The 21,808-nt window shown below is 38.6% G+C and overlaps 1 protein-coding gene across 2 annotated transcripts in view; it reads right to left on the minus strand.

The window, feature by feature from the left end:
- Positions 1–21,808, minus strand: part of LOC113499869 (unconventional myosin-Va) — a 48,512-nt gene that overhangs the window by 21,646 nt on the left and 5,058 nt on the right. For both annotated transcript variants that reach the window (XM_026880446.1, XM_026880448.1), the window contains exons 4-21: positions 15,131–15,213; positions 14,589–14,711; positions 14,214–14,344; positions 13,404–13,623; positions 12,135–12,242; positions 11,391–11,524; positions 10,666–10,912; positions 9,866–10,002; positions 8,840–9,038; positions 8,157–8,386; positions 7,205–7,383; positions 6,167–6,247; positions 5,222–5,360; positions 4,128–4,285; positions 3,450–3,624; positions 2,663–2,752; positions 1,968–2,152; positions 991–1,247 (exon numbers count right to left, since the gene is read on the minus strand). In XM_026880446.1, coding sequence (XP_026736247.1) covers positions 991–1,247; positions 1,968–2,152; positions 2,663–2,752; positions 3,450–3,624; positions 4,128–4,285; positions 5,222–5,360; positions 6,167–6,247; positions 7,205–7,383; positions 8,157–8,386; positions 8,840–9,038; positions 9,866–10,002; positions 10,666–10,912; positions 11,391–11,524; positions 12,135–12,242; positions 13,404–13,623; positions 14,214–14,344; positions 14,589–14,711; positions 15,131–15,213 — 2,876 coding nt within the window. The remainder of the gene's footprint in view (positions 1–990; positions 1,248–1,967; positions 2,153–2,662; positions 2,753–3,449; positions 3,625–4,127; positions 4,286–5,221; positions 5,361–6,166; positions 6,248–7,204; positions 7,384–8,156; positions 8,387–8,839; positions 9,039–9,865; positions 10,003–10,665; positions 10,913–11,390; positions 11,525–12,134; positions 12,243–13,403; positions 13,624–14,213; positions 14,345–14,588; positions 14,712–15,130; positions 15,214–21,808) is intronic.

Below are 21,808 nucleotides of genomic sequence, written 5' to 3' on the forward strand. Positions count from 1 at the left end.
AAAACAATTTGAGTCCCAAACTAGTCAACATTCACACTTTAAATTATTCTCTAAATTTACAAAAAATATACTTCAAGTTTAATTGTTAAATCCACACAATATCACATTCAATTAAAACAGAAAAGGTTTAAAAAACTTCAAATGTATGTGACTGACATTCCTCTTCGACAAGTGACGTGACTTTGACTTGTCAGTTCAATACATTTGAGGGATTCGTCAGCGTTAGCGCGAGGAGTAATGTAACTTGCACAAACCGAAAAATTAAGGAGTTTTAGTCGTAAACGTGTTTGCTTGTAAAAATATTATCGACTGATGTTAATAATTAATATAGCGATAATCTATAGCTAGCTATCAGTCCGTGCATTAAGTTTCGAGATAAGATTTATCATTTTATTGTATCTGAATTTTATTATAGATAGATTTGTTTTGGTGATATTTTGTTTGCTTTTGCCTTGAAAAGAGGGTTGGCTTAGTTTTATGATCATTAAATTTTTGGACTGCATTTAGTTCAAGGTCGATTTGTGACTATTTTTACTTACTTAATGAGGAGGTTCCAATTTAATCGGTTGCCTTTTTGTATGCATGTACACTGATTCCTCCAAGAATTCTAATCAGATTTACTCGGTTTTTTTTATTCTGATGCTATTTAGCTAATTAGAGAATTTGACAATCAGTCTTACTAAGGGGTATGGTGTTGGCCAAGTGACTAAGTTGTGTTGATCTTATTATAAGCAAGCTAATTATGCTTTTGCTGTCTGAACAAGAAACCACACATCAACAAGCAAACGGGTAATATCACGATTCAAAATATACACAATTGAATAAACTGCAACTGTTCTTAGACAAATCGACTAGAAGAAAATTATTTTTTATTCTTCGCGATGAATCTCAAAAGATTCAGGGGTCTGGAAGGAATATCTTCTACTAATATATTCTGCCAAGCATATGGATCTCATACAATCTATACAAAAAATAATAATAACAACTCACCTTCAATCGCCAACTCATAATGTTCCTTAACACTCTTCAACTCGACAGCTAGTTTCTCACTCTCTTCATCCCACGCTACTCTGTTCTTCTCATACTGCTCTTCTATCGTCTTCTTCTCTTGTTTCAGCAGTTTGTTGCTGTCTCTTTCCTGCGTGAGCTCTGCTTTAAGAGAGGCTATAAGGCTGTCCTTGTCTACAATGTATGTGCGTAGAGTCTTAGCTTCAGTTTCGACGTGTCTTAGGATTTCTACTTTGGCTCTGTGGAAGATAAATGGTGTATTTGTTAAGAAGATTATTATTACAGTAAAACACAAAATTGTTAAGGCAATAGTCATTTAAGATATATTTTTTCTACTAATATTTAAATGCGAAAGTTTATATGTATGGATAGATGTTTGTTACTCTTACACGTGAAATATTACTAAACGGATTTAGACGAAACTTAAAATAAAAAGAACGACCCCCGCATTTCATCTTGGTTCATGCGTAAGGACACCCAGACCACAGAGTACATTTTATAAACTGACCCAGACTCAGGACAAGCATTGGTAGACCACATCAATACCCTATTTTAATCTAATGGACCGATGAAAAATTCCATCGTAGGGGGATCTGAAATCATGTCCAGAACCCCTGGACCACGGGATCGGTATGACGTCCCTTTCACGCTGTATAATTGATATACGCGGGGATTGAACCTGCGACACGTCGTTTCCGGGCTTTGGCGTGGTAACCTCAACCACTCGTGCAGTCAAACATACTTGCTATACTTGCTTACCGTGATAAACACTTGCAGACAAAAAAAAACACAAATACTAGTGGTTTCTTAGGTTTACGAATGTTACACATTGAAATGAAACTACTTCTACGGATGACCATGATACCTGCAAAGGTATCGAAACGTCGGGAACTAAAATCTAAAAATTAAACCGCGATAAAATCCGTAAAAGTAGTTTCATTTCAACAATATTTACTAACTTGAGGTCTACGATCTGCATCATGAGCGGTTCTATCCCCTTAGCCTTCTCCATCGCATCGCCGAGCTTCTGCTGAAGACTTATGATCTTGTTCTCCAGACCCTTGTTCAATGACTTGACGTGGTCTAGACTGCGAGCCTCGATGCGTAGGCGCTTGTATTGACGACGGGCGAGGAAGCGACGTATCTAGGGAGAATAGAATTGAAAAGAATTGAGTATTGTTTTTGTACATATAAGTGTTGCGAGGGAGGTATTTTTTTGTTGGGGGCGCAATGTGTACACTATAGAATTATAGCAGAGAAAATTACTAAAGGGTACAATTTTAAAAGCGATTCTAAATTTTAAAAGAGATATTTTAAATACAGTCAATTGGTCATTTAAATTATTGTATTTTTAAACAACTCCCGCATTCAGGAATCCTAGTGTCGCGGGATGTTTCACAAAACATTCAAGTCACATACACAGAGACACCCAGACTCAGGACAAGCATTCGTGGATCACACAAATACTTGTTGAACACGGGGATTGAACCCGCGACACGTCGCGCACAATTTGACGTGGCTATATTTTGGATTAGATTATTTGCTTGGTTAAAAGTTGTTTATTTTTATGCTCGAAACGATGGGGGGGTACAGTTTTATAAAAGTTAAAATATACTTAATCCATAATGGTTACTTTAACTATTAGTTCACTTACAGATGCTTGTGCGATGACGATCTGCCGTCTCATCTTCTTAACACGCTGGCGAGCGAGATAGCCGCGCGCATACCTTTGTACGGTTATAACCTGAAAATGACAAAAAGATGATTTTATTCTGTGGTGTACAATGATGGTGAATATTCATTCAGTCATTCATTCATTCAAAAAAGGATTATAAACCGACATATTTCGAATACTTTTGTGAGGAAAAGTGTGGGATGCCTATCTCCAGCAGTGGACCGCGATAGGACCAGTAGATTGTTTAATATTATTATAACTTTTGTAAACTTTTCCTTAGTTCCTTTCTCATAGTTTCAACTTTGCATATATGTACATCACACACTTTTTTCCGGATGAGAAATCAATACTATGTGAGACGTGGGGGTGTCATATGTGCGACATGTGAGTGTCATGTGAGTCGTATGAGTGTCATATGTGAGGTATGGGGTCGTCATATGTGAGTCACGTGAGAGTCATATGTGAGACACGCCAGGGTTACATGTGGGACACGTGAGTGTCATGTGAGACATGGGGTTGTCATGTATGAGTCTCGTGAGTGTTATATGTAAGGCACGTGACTGTCAATTGTGAGACACATGAGGGTCACATGTGAGACATGGGGGTGTCATATGTGAGTGGGTTATGTGGGTGTCATATATGTTCAATTCCTTTAAATACGCTTGAGTTTAAATTCCATTCATTATTTAATACTGAATCATTTTCAATATAGTTTCTCTTCAAAACTATTTTCTTTACAATTATTTAAAACTAAAATCCAGCTTACCGCCTTCACCCTCCTCCTATCTCTATACAGGTTCCGGGCTAGGTACCCCCTGGCCCTCGCCTGCAAGCCGATCGCTAGTCTACGAAGCCGCTGGTACTTGGTCCTGGCTAACCAGCCGCGGACGTTTCGCTGGATCTTGATAGCGGCTCGGCGACGACGGATCTCTTGTGCTTTTCTGTTGAAAGTAAGGGTTAGTTTGACCTTTAGGGTCATTTTGACCTTTGTATGGGTCACGGTGACTATGTTGTGAGGGAGGAGAATGACGGCGACTATAAGTATGGGTCAGTTTGAGCTTAGTGTAGGTCGTCACGTCCTGTGTATGGGTTCATTTGACCCATATATTGGTCATCGTAATCTATGAAGAAATGTATAGAAAAATAAATTAAAATTAAAATAGCTTTCATTTTAAGTCTCAATCACCCATGGCAAAAAAACTAGAATGGAATAAGAGATTATAAAGATAACATTTGCAATCCTTGATAGTAGCAAGATTTTCTCAAAATTATATACAAAACTATCTTTAATTGCACTCCAAAACAAAACTCCATGTTTACTCAATACAATTACATTCGTTGAAAATATTTTAAAAAATTAGATGATATATACCTAAAGCTTAAGAACGAGCTTTACAATTGATAAAAAAAATGTAGAATGTAAAAAAAAGACAAGTAATCTGACCTCCTGGCTAAGAACCCCCTAGCCCTGGCCTGCAGCCGCAGCAGTGCGCTGCGCAGGCGCAGGTACCTGCGTCGCGCTATGAACCGTCTCACACAACTCTGCACTCGCACGCAGTACTCGCGTTGTAACTCCGCGCGGACCTTCTCTAGGTAGGCCACCTGGGTAACAAGCGTGATGGTCAATAAATAATATAAAAAAATAGATTGAAAACATCTAAATAGAAAAGTTTTAAAAATTCACTCCATTAAAATTTTATCAAAATCGGTCCAGTCGTTTTATAATTGTAAATTGCATTGTCATAGGGTTTGAAGCTACCGTGAAAAGCCTGCTAGCTTATCGGGAAGTGCCTCAAAATTGGAACGACAAACAAACGAACAAAAAAATGACATTATAAAAACGTGGGAAAAACTTTTGAACGCCGAAGAAACACAAACAAAAATACAAAAACATCACCGTTCTATCGCTCAAAAAGGAGGTGGATCTCAATTCGTCTGTTTATTGTTTTTTTTTAAATGTTTGTGAAATCAAAACCTCAGATTTATATTTGATTTAACGAGAAATATCTGTCATTTGATCCCACAAGAAAATCATGAATTTTGCTTCTGGTTTAAGTAAGTTACGTTGTGTATCTACGTTGTTTTTGTTTCAACAATAGGGATGATGACTGGGTATAAAAAGAAAAAATCTCATTAGTCCCTCAGTTAGATAATTGAAAAGTATGAGACACGTATTTTTTCCTTTTTCAGAAAAACTAGAATTGACAAAGATAAACTGCTTTAAAGTTTAGGAGAGGGGGCTTGTGACGTAACAATTTGGTAAAATTTATACACAATCGTGACGTCACGCGTAAGTTTCATTCACTGTAATTTGGTCAATTTATATTTTCGGGACAAATTAAAAAATACGTATCCATTATTATACAGAAAACTACAAGACGGACACTGCAAAAAAAAATTGTCGTCATCCCTATTGACCACAGTCTTAAAAGTTTACAAAAATTAAACTCAAATTACGATCAAATCAACCAAACGTAAATCTTAAACGCCTATATCTTAACTTTCGTATTTACAGTCAAATTAAAGTTAATAAATTACCTGCCCGGCTCTGAAGAATATCTTGGTGGCACCAAACTGGTACTTATCAGGGTCCTTGACGTGGCGCGACAGTATCTTGCCGCACGTGCCTTTGATGTTGCCGCGGTCAATCTCTTTGTGGAGGCAGAGAAGCCGATACCTAGGATAGAGTGAGTGAGAGAGAGAGAGAGACAGGTGTTAAGGTTATATCTGATTTTGAATATATGAAAGCGTGGCATTAACAACTGCAAAATAATCACGGATCTAGTACCGTACTTGTGGCAATAATAATACCAGCCTATATAGAGAGGTGTGGAAGAGAAAGGGGAGGCCGTTCCCCAGCAGTGGGATCAAAAGCAGGCTATATAAAATATATATAACCCACTGCTGGGCATATGCCTCTTCCCGTATAGAAAGGTTTGAGCATTGATCACCACGCTAGATCACTGCGGACGAATTCAGATTCCAGTATTAATGAATTGAGATGAATTCAGATTTGTAATCCAGGTTTCCTCACGATGTTTTCCTTCACCGTTTGTCAGTGGTGTCTTAGAATAATTAAGAAAGTAAATATAAATTTGAAAAAGTCGCCTTAATACTTTGCCTGCGTTAATATCGAACCTGCATCTCGGGCATACAAATCCATGCATAGAAATGCTAGGCCACCACGAAATTAATTATTAACTTAAGTGTAGAATTTACTGTAAGCGACACTCTTTACTGCAAATGCGTTTAAATGGTATTGTGGGGCATGTTTAAATGTAGGTATTTCTATATTAATTAAGACTTTTTGTATTTGGTTTCGCTACGCTGATGGTTCCGTGCAAAAAAAAATACATTTATAAAAAATATCTGACTGTAATTTAAGTAACGTCTAAACTTCGATTCTTAATCTTAATACTTTGTTGTTTTAAGGGCAACATAAATCAGATAAAAAGCCTACATTTATAATCTTGAATCCATTACCTGTTAAAGAACTCTTGGTATGGCCATCTCGATGGGAAGCCGGCCGCTGATATTCTTATAGTTTCTAATACACCACATGCTCTGTAACAAAAATAAACTTATTAAACAACAATAAACAGGTTATTTAATTATGCAAAGGTTTAATTAATTAGCTTTATTATACTTTGGTGGAGACCCACTCCCTCGGGGGAGGGAATAGGTAGTGTCAAACTAAACCTAACCACCGTTTGTCACCGAAACATGGCAATGCTTAGAACAAGCATTCGTGGATCACATAAATAGTTGTCCTACGCGGGGATCGAACCCGCGACACGATGCGCTCAGTAAGTTTGGCATGGTGACCGCTATCCGTGCGGTCAGTAAAAACGTGGGTATTTCACGTAACTAACAACTAAAACAAATTCAAATCTATACTAATATATAAAGCTGAAGAGTTTGTTTGTTTGTTTGAACGCGCTAATCTCAGAAACTACTGGTTCGAATTGAAAAATTCTTTTTGTATTGAATACACCATTTATCGAGAAAGGCTATAGGCTATATAACATCACGCTGCAACTAAAAGGAGCGAAGATACAATGGAAAATGTCGAAAAAACGACGAAAATTCTAACCACGGGGACGAAGTCGCGGGCAACAGCTAGTACTTCCATAATTCTAATTCTATCCAAAGGTTGTCTGGAAGAGATTGCTTTTTAGCGATAAGACCGCCTTTTGTACTCATCATGTTTGTTTGTATTGACCTAAATTCAAAATCAAAAGTCATTTATTCAAATTAGGCTACTGAGTAGCACTTTTTGAAGGTCAAATTACATTGGACAGCACCCAATTTCGCCCACCCGTCACTTCCTAAGTGCTTTTGCTGTGAGAGAAGAAACGGCGCAACAAACTCCCCAGCAGCACGCTGTCTTTCCATTTACAATATAATTATTAAAAAACATATCAAAATAAGTAGGTGCCGTGCCAAACAAACAAATATTTGAGGTCGTGGTACCTAAGCCACTATGAACGATAAAGAGTATTCTATCTATCTAGAACTTACCTTAGTTGGTTAACAGCCCTTGCGTTATCGAATTTGAACGGTTCCTTGGTATCATTGGGTTTGATACATCGTACGTAGTGTGGCGTCGTAGCAGATAAGGTCGCCATGAGCGCGGACAGCGACAGACGGAACTGGGAGCCAACGGTTTGTTTCTGGCCGGACGCGCGGCGACCTGGTTGCTATGGTAACGAGGAAGTGAGTTTAGTATAGGTGTTATGTATTCTGAAAGCTTTCGTAGCGAGAAAATGTAAGAGAATGTTTATTCTGTTTATGTTATAACATGAAATTTGAATTTTTGACACACTTTTATACACTCTCTGTCTCTTTTGTTTTGTGTTTGATTTTTGCATGCACAGGAAGTGCCTCAAAATTGAGTTACAAATATCCAACCAGGTCGACAAATAAACAAACAAGAAAGTGAGTGTATATAAAAACGTGAAAAATGAAAAACGATCTAAGCATTAGATAACTTTAGGAGTTCCAAGTTGGTGTCGAAGTACAAGCATCAAGAACATTCTTAACATAAGATTAAACATAGTATCAACGAGTTTGGTGGGGGCTGGTTATATGACGTGATCTAGGACATACAATCATGGCAGAATTTGGGGAAGCCTTACCCAAACGTGGGTCACAGAGGGCTTATTAAAAAAAAATAAAAAACTGGAGGATACAAAAACGTGATACCATATCACCGTAACGGGCTTCCATTACATTGTCATCCCGTGACCTCCTAGTCAAAGTCAAAGTCAAAGTCAAAAGTCAAAGTCAAGATTCAAAGTCAAAGTCAAATTGTTTTTGTCAATTAGACCAGTATATGGCACTTTTGAACGTAAACAATTTAGTTATACAATATTAAAATCTAAAGTGTCAGTCTGTCGGTCAGTCTCCTATTGAAGCTACCGCTTTCTACCTAGACGCACCAAGATTAACTTGAAAAACTAAAATCACTCACAGTCAAGCTGGTAACAGGCACGGAGGGCGTGGTCCTCCTCTTGGAGGGGGGCGGCAGCGTCGCGGAGGAGGCCTCGGCCTGGCGCTCCGCCAGCATGGCGTGCACCAGGCGGCAGCAGGTCGAGGACCTGATGCACTCCAGCTGCTCCTCAGACACCGTGTCCCGGTTCTTCTCCAGGAAGCCGCCTGACTGGTACTCCACGTTGTCCGCGAAGTGCTTGATGATGAAGGCTGGGAGGGATTGGAGAATATGGAAAATTTTATAAGAATGATATTTTGGAAATGTGTATCTAGAGGCAATATTGTAACGTTTGAATTCCTACGTTTCTTTAAACTCACTTTCTTGTTTGTTTGTTTGTCGTTCCGGTTGGATTTTTGCAACTCAATTCTGAAGAATTTCTCGATAAGCTAGCAAGTTTCAAACTCCAGCCGGACCGATTTTGATAAATTGAAATGGAGTGACATTTAAAAACGTGGATATTTACTTTTTTTAAATTATTATTTTTATCTGTAACACCTGCTGATCTTATTTCACAGGAGTTACAATAATGTGTGCTTGACGGAATACGACCCCTCCCCATTATCCTGTATAAACACACTACCTGCACTCAGTTTCGAACCCACTTATATCCCTCCCGCGATCCTGCACTGTAGGGTTGTACCCTACCCAACCTCCCCACGTACCTGAGTTCCCGAACCTGGGCTTCATGTAGTGCGGGTACCGGCAGCAGGTCTGGTGCAGCTTGGCGGCGAACCCGGCATCGCTCCCCTGCGGGACCCGACACTGCTCGTCCAGCAGCGCCAGGACCCCCAGCCGGTCCTCGATCAGGTCGATACACGGCTGGTTGTCGTAGAACTCTATCATCTTCCATGATATCTCTTCCTGTTAGGGTAAACGGAAACAGAAATAAATGATCTTAGAAAATGTCCTTTGTCTAGCTATTTCTTTTTTTTTAAGGACTCCCGCAGCAAGTCACAAGCACTACACCCATACTCAGGACAAGCATTCGTGGATCCCACAAATGCTTCTGGGTGTCTGTGTGCATGTAACTTGAATGTTTGTAAACGCCCCGTGATACAAGGATTAAATTCCTTAAAAAAGAATTCAAAGAAACTATTCGGGACACAAGGATTACAGTATAAAATTAAATATTGATATGTTTTTAATATTAGTAAGAAACTAATATTATAAACGCGGAAGTTGGTATGTATTATTGGATATTTATTCTTCTTTCACACAAAAACCACTGAACGGATTTGGACGAAACTTAGTACACCGATAGTTTTTAGCCAGGCCAGCCATAATATATGTTATTTGATAGGATACACTGATAGGAAAGTTAAGTTAAGTATAAACTGATAGGAAAGCTCTTATTCCGATATTATGTTCCCGTGCGTGCTTATATCATTTTTGATTAAAAACATATCTAATATATAAAATTCCCGTGTCAAGATGTTAGTTACCGTACTCCTCCGAAACGACTTTAACGATTTTTACCAAATTTTATATGCGTATTTAGTAGGTCTGAGAATCGATTAACATCTATTTTTCATACCTCTAAGTGTTGCTCACACTAAAAAAAACTTTACCTATTTTTTGGACAATTTTTTTTGTAATGTGGCACTAAAAATACATACAACTAGAAATAATTTATTAGGCAAAACAACGTTTGCTGGGTCAGCTAGTATATGTACCTATGTCGTATTTACCTTAATATACTCGTCCTGCTCCAACTTGAAGACATGCGAGTTGAACTGCTGTTGCAGCTTCTCGTTCGCGTAGTTGATGCAGAACTGCTCGAAGGAGTTGATCTCGAAGGTCTCGAAGCCGTAGATGTCCAGGACGCCTGGTGGGAGAAGACTCGTCATCATATCATGTTAGTCTGTCATATGTACTGGGCACAGGTACCCGTATAGGAAAGGTTTGAGCATTGATCACCACGATTTCAGATTCCAATATATGTAATCCAGGTTTCCTCACGATGTTTTCCTTCACCGTTTGTCAGTGGTGTCTTAGAATAATTAAGAAAGTCCATATAACTTTGAAAAAGTCACCTTAATACTTTGCCTGTGTTGGGATCGAACCTACACCTTATGTCTGACAAGCAGTCTAACTAAGAGGTATCGTGCGTCAGATAGGCAGTCGCTCCTTGTAAAATACTGGTACTTAGCTGAATCCGGTTAGACTGGAAGCTGACCCCAACATAGTTGGGAAAAGGCTGGGATGATGATGATACTGATGATGATGATGACAATGATGTTGGTAGGAGTGGTGGTGGTGATGTGATCATGATGATGACGATGATCATGATGATGATAATGACGATGATGTTGGTAGGAGTGGTGGTGGTGATGTGATCATGATGATGACGATGATCATGATGATGATAATGACGATGATGTTGGTAGGAGTGGTGGTGGTGATGTGATCATGATGATGACGATGATCATGATGATGATAATGACGATGATGACGACGACGATAATGATGATGATGATAAAAAACTCACCAATAAAATGCCTCTTCGCATGTCCTGTATCCAATGCCCTGTTAACAGCATGTACTAGCCAAGCAAACAGCTCTCCGTACATGCGTTTAGCTAAAGCGTCTCTCGCGAACACCGCCCTCTGGTGTTCCATTCTGGAAACTATGACTTCGTGGGCTGAGGCTATACGGCGGTGGGTTAGCCAGCGGGATAACTCGGCTTTCGATATGCCCAACAGTGAGCAAACTATTGTTAGGTGTTTGTCGTTCGCCTGTAAAAGAAATTTGAGTATTTTTTGTGGGTTGTAGAGTTAATTTCTGAGTGTTGGTTGAGATACTGTTGCTGTTACAATTAAATATGTGTAATTTTCTGGTTTTCAGTGAATAATTAAAATTGTGATCATAAGGTGAAATATTACAGTTGAATTTTGAATGGTAATGGGGAACATAAACCCAAACTAAATCTTTCTTAATAATAGTAGATAGTTTGTTTGTTTAAACGCATTTATCTCTAGGAACTATTAATGCAAGTGTTTTTCCTATCTTTCAAGTCACACACCTATCTATTTGAGCAAAGTAATATATTGAGTTGAGTATTAAGTATTTGACTAAGAAGTATAAAATTAACCTTATTCCAATTCACATAAGGTCCTCTAACCTTCACACAACCTTAGACTAATTAACTTTCCATACCGTTCCTATCAATCTGAAATCAACCTTACCCCACCAACAACAAGATACACAACTCACACTAATAAATGCTCCATCATCAGCGTCGTCAGTGGGTTCCGCGTCAGGGTCGGCCGCGCTCAGCTCCACGTTCCCCAAGTGCAGGATAGTCGACAGGATCGTGAACATGTCCTGCTGTTCCGATTCTGATACTCCTGCGAGAAGAGAACAGAAGAGAAGATTGAAATGTGAGGAGATTTTTTTGATTTTGCAGACATTCATTTTAATGTAAAATGCTACTGTAATATTTTATTTTGAAAAGAGTAACTTATGAAGTTTCTTGCCGGTTCTTCTCCATAAGAGTGACACTTTGGAACCGTGCAACTAGAGTCATCATTGTAACGTTTTGAAAGTGCCTGAGATACGGCCTATTTGAAATAAAAACTTCTTGATTTTGATACCAATTTTTACCAAGATTAACGAGTATTTGGACGAAAAAGAAATTAATCTTAATTCTCTTAAAAATATTATTGGGATCACTATATTAAATACCTGCGCAAAATAAGAACAGATTTTTTTTTCCGATCATTTAATAATTTGTTTTATCGAAAGCTTGTTCATTTAAAGGCAAAAATTAAAAAAAAGCATTCTTTTACGGGTAGAGGGGGGTTCCAAATTATTTCAATAAACTTATATCCTTGTGGTTTTCAATTCCCAATTATGACTAGATACATCTTCACAACCACACAGACATAGTCGCGGGCAACATCTTGTATGTTTTTTATATATGTTTTTTCTTTAAAAATAACCGTCAACTCTACTTACCCAGAGTGCTCAAAGCGTTCTTAGTCTCATTGAAGGCTCTCAAATCGTCCACACCATCAATATTAGGACTCCCGCCCTGATTCAAATAGTGAAATGAGTCTTGATGATCTGAGGAAAAAAGATAAATTCGATTTAGATACTGTGACTAAGCTAAAACCACACAAGAGAATCGATCACAGGTTAAGCTACGCTTCACACGTCTGGTCCGTAGATGGGTGATCATCTTTGTCATAACGAGTTCCTCCGTGTTTTGGACGTTAAATTGTGGGTCCCGGCTGTTATTCCTACATCTTTGACAGTCGATACAGGTAGTCAAAAGCTTGAAAAGTCTGACAACCAGTCTAACCATGGGGTATCGTGTTGCCCAGGTAACTGGGTTGAGGAGGTCAGATAGGCAGTCGCTCCTTGTAAAACACTGGTACTTAGCTGAATACGGTTAGACTGGAAGCCGACCCCAACATGTCGGGAAAAAGCTAGGCCGATGATGATAATGTAAAATGGGGTGAATAGAACATGGTGTTTTATAGGGGTCGCATGAATATTTTCTTACATAAAAATGCACAGAATTACTTTATGAAACGGGCCTGTTGGTCTAGTGGTTAGTGACCCTGACTGCTATACCGAAGGTCGTGGGTTCGATTCCCGCCCAGGACAAATGTTTGTGTGATGAGCATGATCATTTGTTCTGGTGTCTGGGTGTAATATATCTATAATATGTATGTATTTAGAAATATATAAGTAAGTTTATCAGTTGTCTGGTTACCATAACACAAGCTCTGCTTAGCTTGGGATCAGATGACCGTGTGTGAGTTGTCCCAGGACATATATTATTATTATTATAGAAATGCGTGAGAATTTTCGTACTATCTTTATATTTTGTCTTGTTAAACGTCCAAATTTTAATAAAACCTCTGTTCTATCGCGTTAAGTGGGTTTGGCGTGGTGACCTCAACCACACTGCTGTATGTGATACGGTCGATCCGATGGATGGCCATCTATGTCATAACGTGTTCCTACGCGATTCGGAAGGCACGTTAAAAGGTATTTGACAAAATCTGTTTAGATCAGACAACTTTGTATGTATGGATAATTTATATTAATGTTTGTTACTGTTTCACGCAAAATACCACTGAACGGATTTAAACCAAATCAAATCGATCAAATGTCACACAGATAGTTTAAAACCTGAATTAATTATAAGGATAGTTTTATCCCGATTTTAAGTTCCCGTTGGATCATTTTCGATGTCTATCGTAGCTATTAACTTACCCAATTGCAATTCCGGCATATGCCTAGCAGCGGCGCATAACTGGTAGAATATATGGTAGTTCCTCTCGCCCGAGCTCTGGTACACGACCCTGGACTTCTCCAGGAGGTAGGTCCGCATGCTGGCCCCGGATATCCGGTACATGTGGTCGAAGTGGATCTCTATGAACTTGCCGAAGCGGGACGAGTTGTCGTTGCGGGTTGTTTTAGCGTTGCCAATAGCCTAGAAATGTAAATAATAGTTATTAAGCAGGGCTAGATACGTCGTATGAGAGGCCACCGCTATTTAGTCGATTTATACAGCATGGCCAGTGGTTAAGGTTACCACGCCAAACCCACTGAGTGCGGCGTGTCGCGGGTTCGATCCCCGAGTAGGAAAAGATGAGATTTGCATAATCCACGAATGCTTGTTCTGAGTTTGGGTGTCTTTTTAAAAAATAATCGACTCCCACATTAAGCTCAATCACCAAAATGGCCTTGACTTGAAAAAGAAAACTACTGGACTAAGGTATTTAATTCAATGTTCGTAACACGGGGGGTTTCACAAACATTCAACTCACATACACAAAGACACCCAGACTCAGGACAAGCATTCGTAGATTACACAAATTCTTGTCCTACGCGGGGATCGAACCCGCGGCACGTCGCGTCCTGTGGGTTTGGCATGGTGAGCTCAACCACTCCATCAGTGTATCATCAACATTGAGTTGATCCATGCAGTTGAAGTCCGAACGGTTCGGTCAAAATCAAAACCGACTCATAAAATTTTCCCACATTTTGTTTATTTATTTCCCTTCTACAATAACAGCTTACCTCCATAATAGGACTGCTGGCTAGCACCTTCCGCTCGACCTGAGTCTCGCTAGCGTTGCCGCCCACAGCCGCGAAGTACCGCATCGCGTACTTAGCTGACACCGTCTTGCCGGCACCTGACTCGCCGCTCACTGCAAGACAATATGGTTATTTATACAAGTTTTACCAGTGCCTGGAAAACGGAATATTTAAAATAAACAAATGGTTGTGTTGTTGATGACCGTTGAACTGTCAAGTCAAAAGTCAAAAGTTCAATTCCCAGCACACAATAATGGCTTCTCGAATTCATGTTTGCTTTAACTTTCAGAACAATGTATGTGATGTTGTCCAGAAAATTAAAACCGTCTGAAAGAACTGGTTTTGTTTTTATCTTACCTATAATACTCTGGTCTCGACTCTCCCTCTCCAACTTGGTGTAGGCCTCCTCGGAGACTGCGAAGATGTGGGGGTCCAGGTCGCCCATCGACTGCCCTCGGTACGCCATGATCGTCTCATCACCTGTTCATCGTCATGATCATCAAATTTTAATATATGTACACGGCTTTTGCAGAAATATGAATTGCTGTGATTAAATGAAGATCTATGGAAATGCATAGAGTGGTTAATTCTATTTATATCTTGGGAAGTATTTTTGTTTTTTAGATAACCGTGAACTATATCATATTTTACGCATGTTAAATAATACTAGTCTATGAGGACCGGTAGTAATTAAGCAGAAAAATCATTGATCTGTTGGGGTGAGCTGTATATTCCAATGGCAGAAACATTATTAAATAAAACATTGTGTATTTTTAACGATCAATAAGCAAATTATAAGCAAAAACAAGTTATAATTTGTTAATTGACCGTAAAAAAGGTGGTTAAAATAAAGAAACTAATATTACCTATAATTTATTTTACAAATATTTTTAACTTACCGTAAATAGGTAAATCGTAATAAGGATTGATTGCAACTAACACGATGCCGCAGTATGTGTAGATGGCGTTGCGATCGCAAAACCTGAACAAAACAAACACTTATAATAGGGTATTTGACTTAAATCTAATAATAATTTATTTTTGGTTGGTTGGTTTCACTATTTTACATTACATTTTCTTTCCCTTTTGATTCTATGTTAATAGATAGATGGATAGAATACTCTTTATTGTAGACCATAAGGAAAAACAATTTAGCTCAATACAAACAAATATGATGAATACAAAAGGCGATCTTATCGCTAAAAAGCAATCTCTTCCAGACAACCTTTGGATGGAATTTGAATTATGGAAGAATGTAATTGTTTAGGATGCCGTTTTACCATAAATAAATAAATAATAATCAAATTAAACTTCAACATATTTAAAAGATGCACCAGTTTATTAACGCGTATGTATTAGGATCGTCTGACTAGTTTCAAACCGTTTGTCCGTCCGTCGCCAAGCTGTATCTCATGAACTGTGATAGATACACAAATCTATATCTATACTAATATATAAAGCTGAAGAGTTTGTTTGTTTGAACGCGCTAATCTCAGAAACTACTGGTTCAAATTGAAAAATTATTTTTGTGTTGAATAGACCATTCATCGAGGAAGGCTTTAGGCTATAAACCATCATGCCGCGACTAATAGAAGCGAAGATACAATGGAAAATGTGATGTGACGGGCAGGTATAAATCATAACTTATATCTTCACGGGGACGAAGTCGCGGGCAACAGCTGGTGAAATTATAAAAGATGATGTATTTCTATTGACAAGCATGCGTGGATCACACATACGCTTGTCCTACGCGGGGACCGAACCCGCGACAAATCACGCTTAGTGGGAATCACACAAATACTTGCCCGACGCGGGCATCGAACTCGCGACACGTCACGCCCCGGTTTTCGTGTGGTAACCGACACCACTCGGTTATCCGTGCAGTCCTTAAGGGTTAACGTTATTTTAAATATGCTATCATAAAGGGTGTTATAAAAGTGATATTTTTGCAAGAGTTAGTTTTGCGTTCTTCGCAATGTAAAAGATAAAAGTGTAACACAGCTACATTTCGAAATGTATGTTAAATTTCGAAAGAGTTCCTTATCAAAATATATTACGTAACCACAAAATAAAAACAAAAACTATTACGAAAACCATAAGGTTGATTTTAGCTTAAATGCAATAATATAACGTTACAATACTCATGATTTAATGTTTACACAAGTGTAACATAGATATTTAACTTTTTAAATACGTTCAGGAATGCCGTATGATAGCAAATTAGTCAACCTTTACGAATAGATTTATAAACTTTACTATGTTTTAGACAAAGTCACTTGTAGTCAAAAATATCAGCCTATATACGTCCTACTGCAGGGCTCCAGAGCCCCGACTCTGTTATTTACAATGGCCGATGAATTTGAAGCTATTTCTATTTTCTTTTGAAATTAATGGTATAGGCCGTGGGTGTTCCACCCCGTACTGGATTTCCAATAATTGTGTTGAAAAAATGCTTTCAGTAATACGAATAGTATCAATTTAATAAATACTATATCCAGTCATTCATCGGCCATTGTAAATAGCAGAATTAGGGCCCAGTTCAGTACGGGGCGGATTGCTCAGTGTCAATACGATGAATTACCAATAGGGTATTTAACTAAATCTAATAGACCAAAGACAAAATAAGTTACCAATATTTTTTGGAAATCAATCCGACGGACATAACAGATTATTCTATCAAATACCCTATTATTGTGTTGGCAAAATGCTTAGAGGAATACGAATAGTGTCATTTTAATCCAAATTCCATTCATTCATCGGCAATTGTAAATAAAAATTAAAAAAAAAATACGAAAATATCGCATCTACATCCATACACAATCCTCATTTTTACCCAGTTGATAAAAGACACAGGAATAAGACAGCCTAGCAAGTAAAGAAACAAAGAGAATCTCGTGATTGGCCCCAGTTGACCTTAAACAATAACAATACATTGGACATTAGAAACAGATAAATATCCAATCATAGTTCAGTGGAAAGGTAATTTACAGTACAGTCGATTCATTTATGAAGCTGTTAGCCTGTTAGCGTTCAAGCGTAGTATAGTTACCGGCACGGATCTTGAGCGGTCGGCGGAAGAGTGGAGATCGCTTTGCGCATCGTAAAATAAAACACCAATCAATTGTGCGTACTCGTCGTCTTAAGCTGCATGCAACTGCAGCAAAGAACGAATTTTAACCAATCACGAGTGACGGCTATGATGCGATGCGCTGCGGGCCAATCACTGCACTTTAGTCCATCCCGCGCCTCACTTCATACCGCAAAAGGGACGCAAAAAATCACTTCTGCGCAGATGAAGGTCAGCGCTCAAGATCCGTGCCGGTAACTATATACAGTCACGCATATTGCAGTACTTTGGCCACGTCTCCAGACGAGACAACAACTCCATAGAACGTCTGGTTGTGCAGGGAAATAAACTGACAGCTTCTGTGTTTCGGAATCGGAAGGCGTGAGAAAAAAATGGATATCCGAATATCATGAACCAGTCCCATATTTATAATTGATTGTCATTGTCTCATCAATAAAGTCTATGTTTATCACAATATTACAAGGATATCCGAATACCGACTATCATGCCCTAGTCCCATGCTGTCCAATGTATGTTAATTTTATTCTTTGCTAAATAAATTACGTTGATATTAACCACTAAGATACGAACTATTCTAAAAGGAGTCTGTCAGGGCCAATTTAGTAATAATGTACTCGACTGTATTTTAGTTTATTCATTGCATTCAATTTAAACGGGTTGATTGTGCAATGATATTTATTGTTAAAGTCGTTGCTTTAAAACATCATTTTTCATTATCTTCCACAGTTGCATATAAAATCTACAGGAACCGTTATCTAAAATTTCACGAAGAAAAGTTAAGCAAATTGATGGTTAACAAATGTATTAGTCACCTAACCGATTTGTTTATATCTAGCCTATTTTTAGGAAACTCTCTAGTTCGCCAGTCCGATTGGCACTTGACCGGCTTTTGAAGTACCTAAAAATGTAAAGTAACAATTTTATTCTAGACTCAATTTCAGACAGGTATCTGTTATCACTGAACAATGAGCTAGACACAGTGAAGGGAACAACCCAGTTCATTGATACATCTACGCAATTGGATAGTATACTTCGAGATAAGACGACGTAGTGACCTAAATTCTATCAAGTGGTCATTTACTGGCTAGTGAGGAGCTCGTGGCTAAGCCATAACCGCATAAGTGATTCGATCACAGGTTAAGCTATGCTTGACGCGGTTGGTCCGTGGATGGGTGGATGGTCCATCTTTGTCATAACGAGTTAATCCGTCTTTCGGAAGGCACGTTAAATTGTGGGTCCCGGCTGTTATTCCTACATCTTTAACAGTCGTTACAAGGTAGTCAGAAGCTTGAAAAGTCTGACAACCAGTCTAACCAAGGGGTATCGTGTTGCCCAGGTAACTGGGTTGAGGAGGTCAGATAGGCAGTCGCTCCTTGTAAAACACTGGTACTTAGCTCAAACCAGTTGGACTGGTAGCCGACCCCAGCATGGTTGGGAAAAGGCTAGGCAGATGATTATGATGGTCATTTACTGGCTAGTATCTCGCAAAACCCATATAAATTAAGTACTAATGAAATTGCTTGCGTATTGTCCTTTCCTAGACTGAAAACCGACGTCAGCGAGGCAGACTCAGTCGGAGATGGCGGGATGACCTGGATTCGTTCTTACCGAACTGGTCGCTCGCGGCTCATGAAAGAGACAAGTGGAAGAGTGGGGAGACCTTTGCCCAGCAAATTCTCGTACTCAAAAGAGTGTATATATTTTTTTCTGCTCTAAGGAGGCTCATCCTTTTGTCCCCGGGGTTACATAAACATTCAAGTCACATGCACAGAAACCCAGACTCAGAAGAAGCGTTCGTGAATCACACAAATAAATAAATAAATGCGGACAACATCACATACATTGTTCTGAACCCAAAGTAAGTTGCTAAAGCACTTGTGTTATGGAATTCAGATACAACGAAGGTACCGCAAACACCCAGACTCGAGACAATGTAGAAATGTGAATTTTACATTGACCCGACCGGGGATCGAGCCCGGGACCTCAGAGCTAGCGACACCTTGAAACCGGTGCATACGCTACTCGACCACGGAGGTCTTGGTGCGTTCACGAGGTGCTTTTCCTACACGGGATTCGAAGCTGCGATGAGTCGCACACACTTGATAGAGAATGGTGACAGACGGACCGATAGACAGCATCATTTTTATAGGTTTTTGATTTTACGCTTTGGCTACCGAACCCCTAAAAAGTCGTAAATTCATCCGGATATAAATCAAAAAGATACACTCATAATTTGATTGCATATAAAACCTAGTTTTCGACAAACCCAATGCACCTTAACATCAACCTTATCCCGAACAATTAAGATTCATTTTTAGGGTTCCGTACCTCAAAAGGAAAAAACGGAACCCTTATAGGATCACTTTGTTGTCCGTCTGTCCGTCCGTCTGTCCGTCCGTCCGTCCGTCCGTCTGTCAAGACCCTTTTTCTCGGGAACGCGTGGAGGTATGAAGCTGAAATTTATATCAATTACTCAGGTCTACTGTCCCTTGAAGCTGTGAAAAAATCAAACTTCTAAGGCAACGCAATCAAAAGATACAGCCGTTTATGCCGCAAATTTTCGACACTTGCAAGGGAATCAAAACCTACAGGGTGCTTCCCGTGAACTCAGAATCTTGAAATTTGGTACGAAGCAACGTCTTATACCATAGATAAAGGAAAAATTACAAAAACCATAAATTTTTAGTTACATCACATAATATTTTTTTTTTAATAATTTTAAACTTACTACCTATTTCCTCATAAACGCGTAGAGGTATTAAATTTAAATTCATACCAAATACTCAGGTCTATAATACCTTTAAGCTGTAACAAAATCAAACTTCTATGTCAACGCAATCAAAAGAAACAGCAATTTAAGCTGCATATTTTGAAACTCGCAAGTACTCGCAAGGGAATCAAAACCTAAAGGGTACTTCCAGTCGACCTAGAATCTTAAAATTAGGCACGAAGCAACGTTTTATAGCACACATAAAGGAAAAATTCCGAAAACCTTAAATTTTTAGTTACATCACATAATAATTTTTTTTTTAATAATTTTAAACTTACTACCTATTTTCTCATAAACGCGTAGAGGTATTAAATTGAAATTCATACCAAATACTCAGGTCTATAATACCTTTAAGCTGTAACAAAATCAAACTTCTATGTCAACGCAATCAAAAGAAACAGCAATTTAAGCTGCATATTTTGAAACGCGCGAGTACTCGCAAGGGAATCAAAACCTAAAGGGTACTTCCAGTCGACCTAGAATCTTGAAATTTGGCATGAAGCAACGTTTTACAATCGAGTCATATATATTTATATGACTCGATTGTCGTAATGAACGAACTTTGTAAACCTTGCAGGTTTGTACGGAACCCTCGGTGCGCGAGTCCGACTCGCACTTGGCCGGTTTTTTTAATACACTTCACAACCGTTGAATTGCCTTTACCGATACTCTTGGCTCAGATTATTGTTATCACTCTTATCAGTCGATGATTCATTTGTTGGGCAACGCTTTGTATAAGTGTGTTGTCAGTGAATTGGACCAGATCCGACTCGTGTTAGGATATCCCGGAAACCGCTTATTAATCGCTGGTATAAAAGTCTTTTAAAGTAGTTCGAAAATAAACATAAAGCCGGATTAATTAAGGGCGGGAGTCGTTCCTTCTTTAAAGATTTTTTTCTTTATAAACTCCCGCGCCGAGGAATTTAATTCTTGTGTCGCGAGGGGTTTCACCAACATTCAAGTCACATGCACAAAGACATCCAGACTCAGAACAAGCATTCGTGGAATGCTTGTTCGACACGGGGATCAAACCCACGACACAATTAAATACATTGTTACCAACAAGTGACGTTACTAACCAAAAATTACATAAGTTTCACCATCTCTAATGCGATTAATCTTCATATTTATAATTAATTTAATAGAATAATAAATACGTATCCTATTTTACTTAAATCTTTCAGACTTCTTTACATTTCCTTAAGTCTAAAATACCCTATTGTCTTGACTTACTGGAAAAATGAACTGTACACATAAGTAGCTACAGTTCCAATAAATAATTTCAAATACCAATGAATTCTACATACACAGAGACCGGCCATCCATGACAGTCATTGTGTATCGAAGGTCGTTATATTGCTCATTCAAGTATTCAAGTTCACTATGACATTGCTAATACCGATATTTATAATAAGGTTTGTGTGAAAAGGTCCTAATTGAGTGATTACGTAGTTAGCGTTGAGGAAGGTTGATAATAGGGATGATGACAATTTTTTTTTGCAGTATCCGTCTTGTAGATTTTTGAATAATAATGGATACGTATTTTTTAATTTGTCCCGCAAACATAAATTGACCAAATTACAGTGAATGAAACTTACGAGTGACGTCACGATTGAGTGTAAATTTTACTCTATCGTTACGTCACAAGCCCCCTCTCCTAAACTTTAAAGTAGTTAATCTTTGTCAATTCTAATTTTTCTAAAAAGGAAAAAATACGTG

This window comes from Trichoplusia ni, chromosome 13, assembly GCF_003590095.1.
Source record: "Trichoplusia ni isolate ovarian cell line Hi5 chromosome 13, tn1, whole genome shotgun sequence".
NCBI lineage: Eukaryota > Metazoa > Arthropoda > Insecta > Lepidoptera > Noctuidae > Trichoplusia > Trichoplusia ni.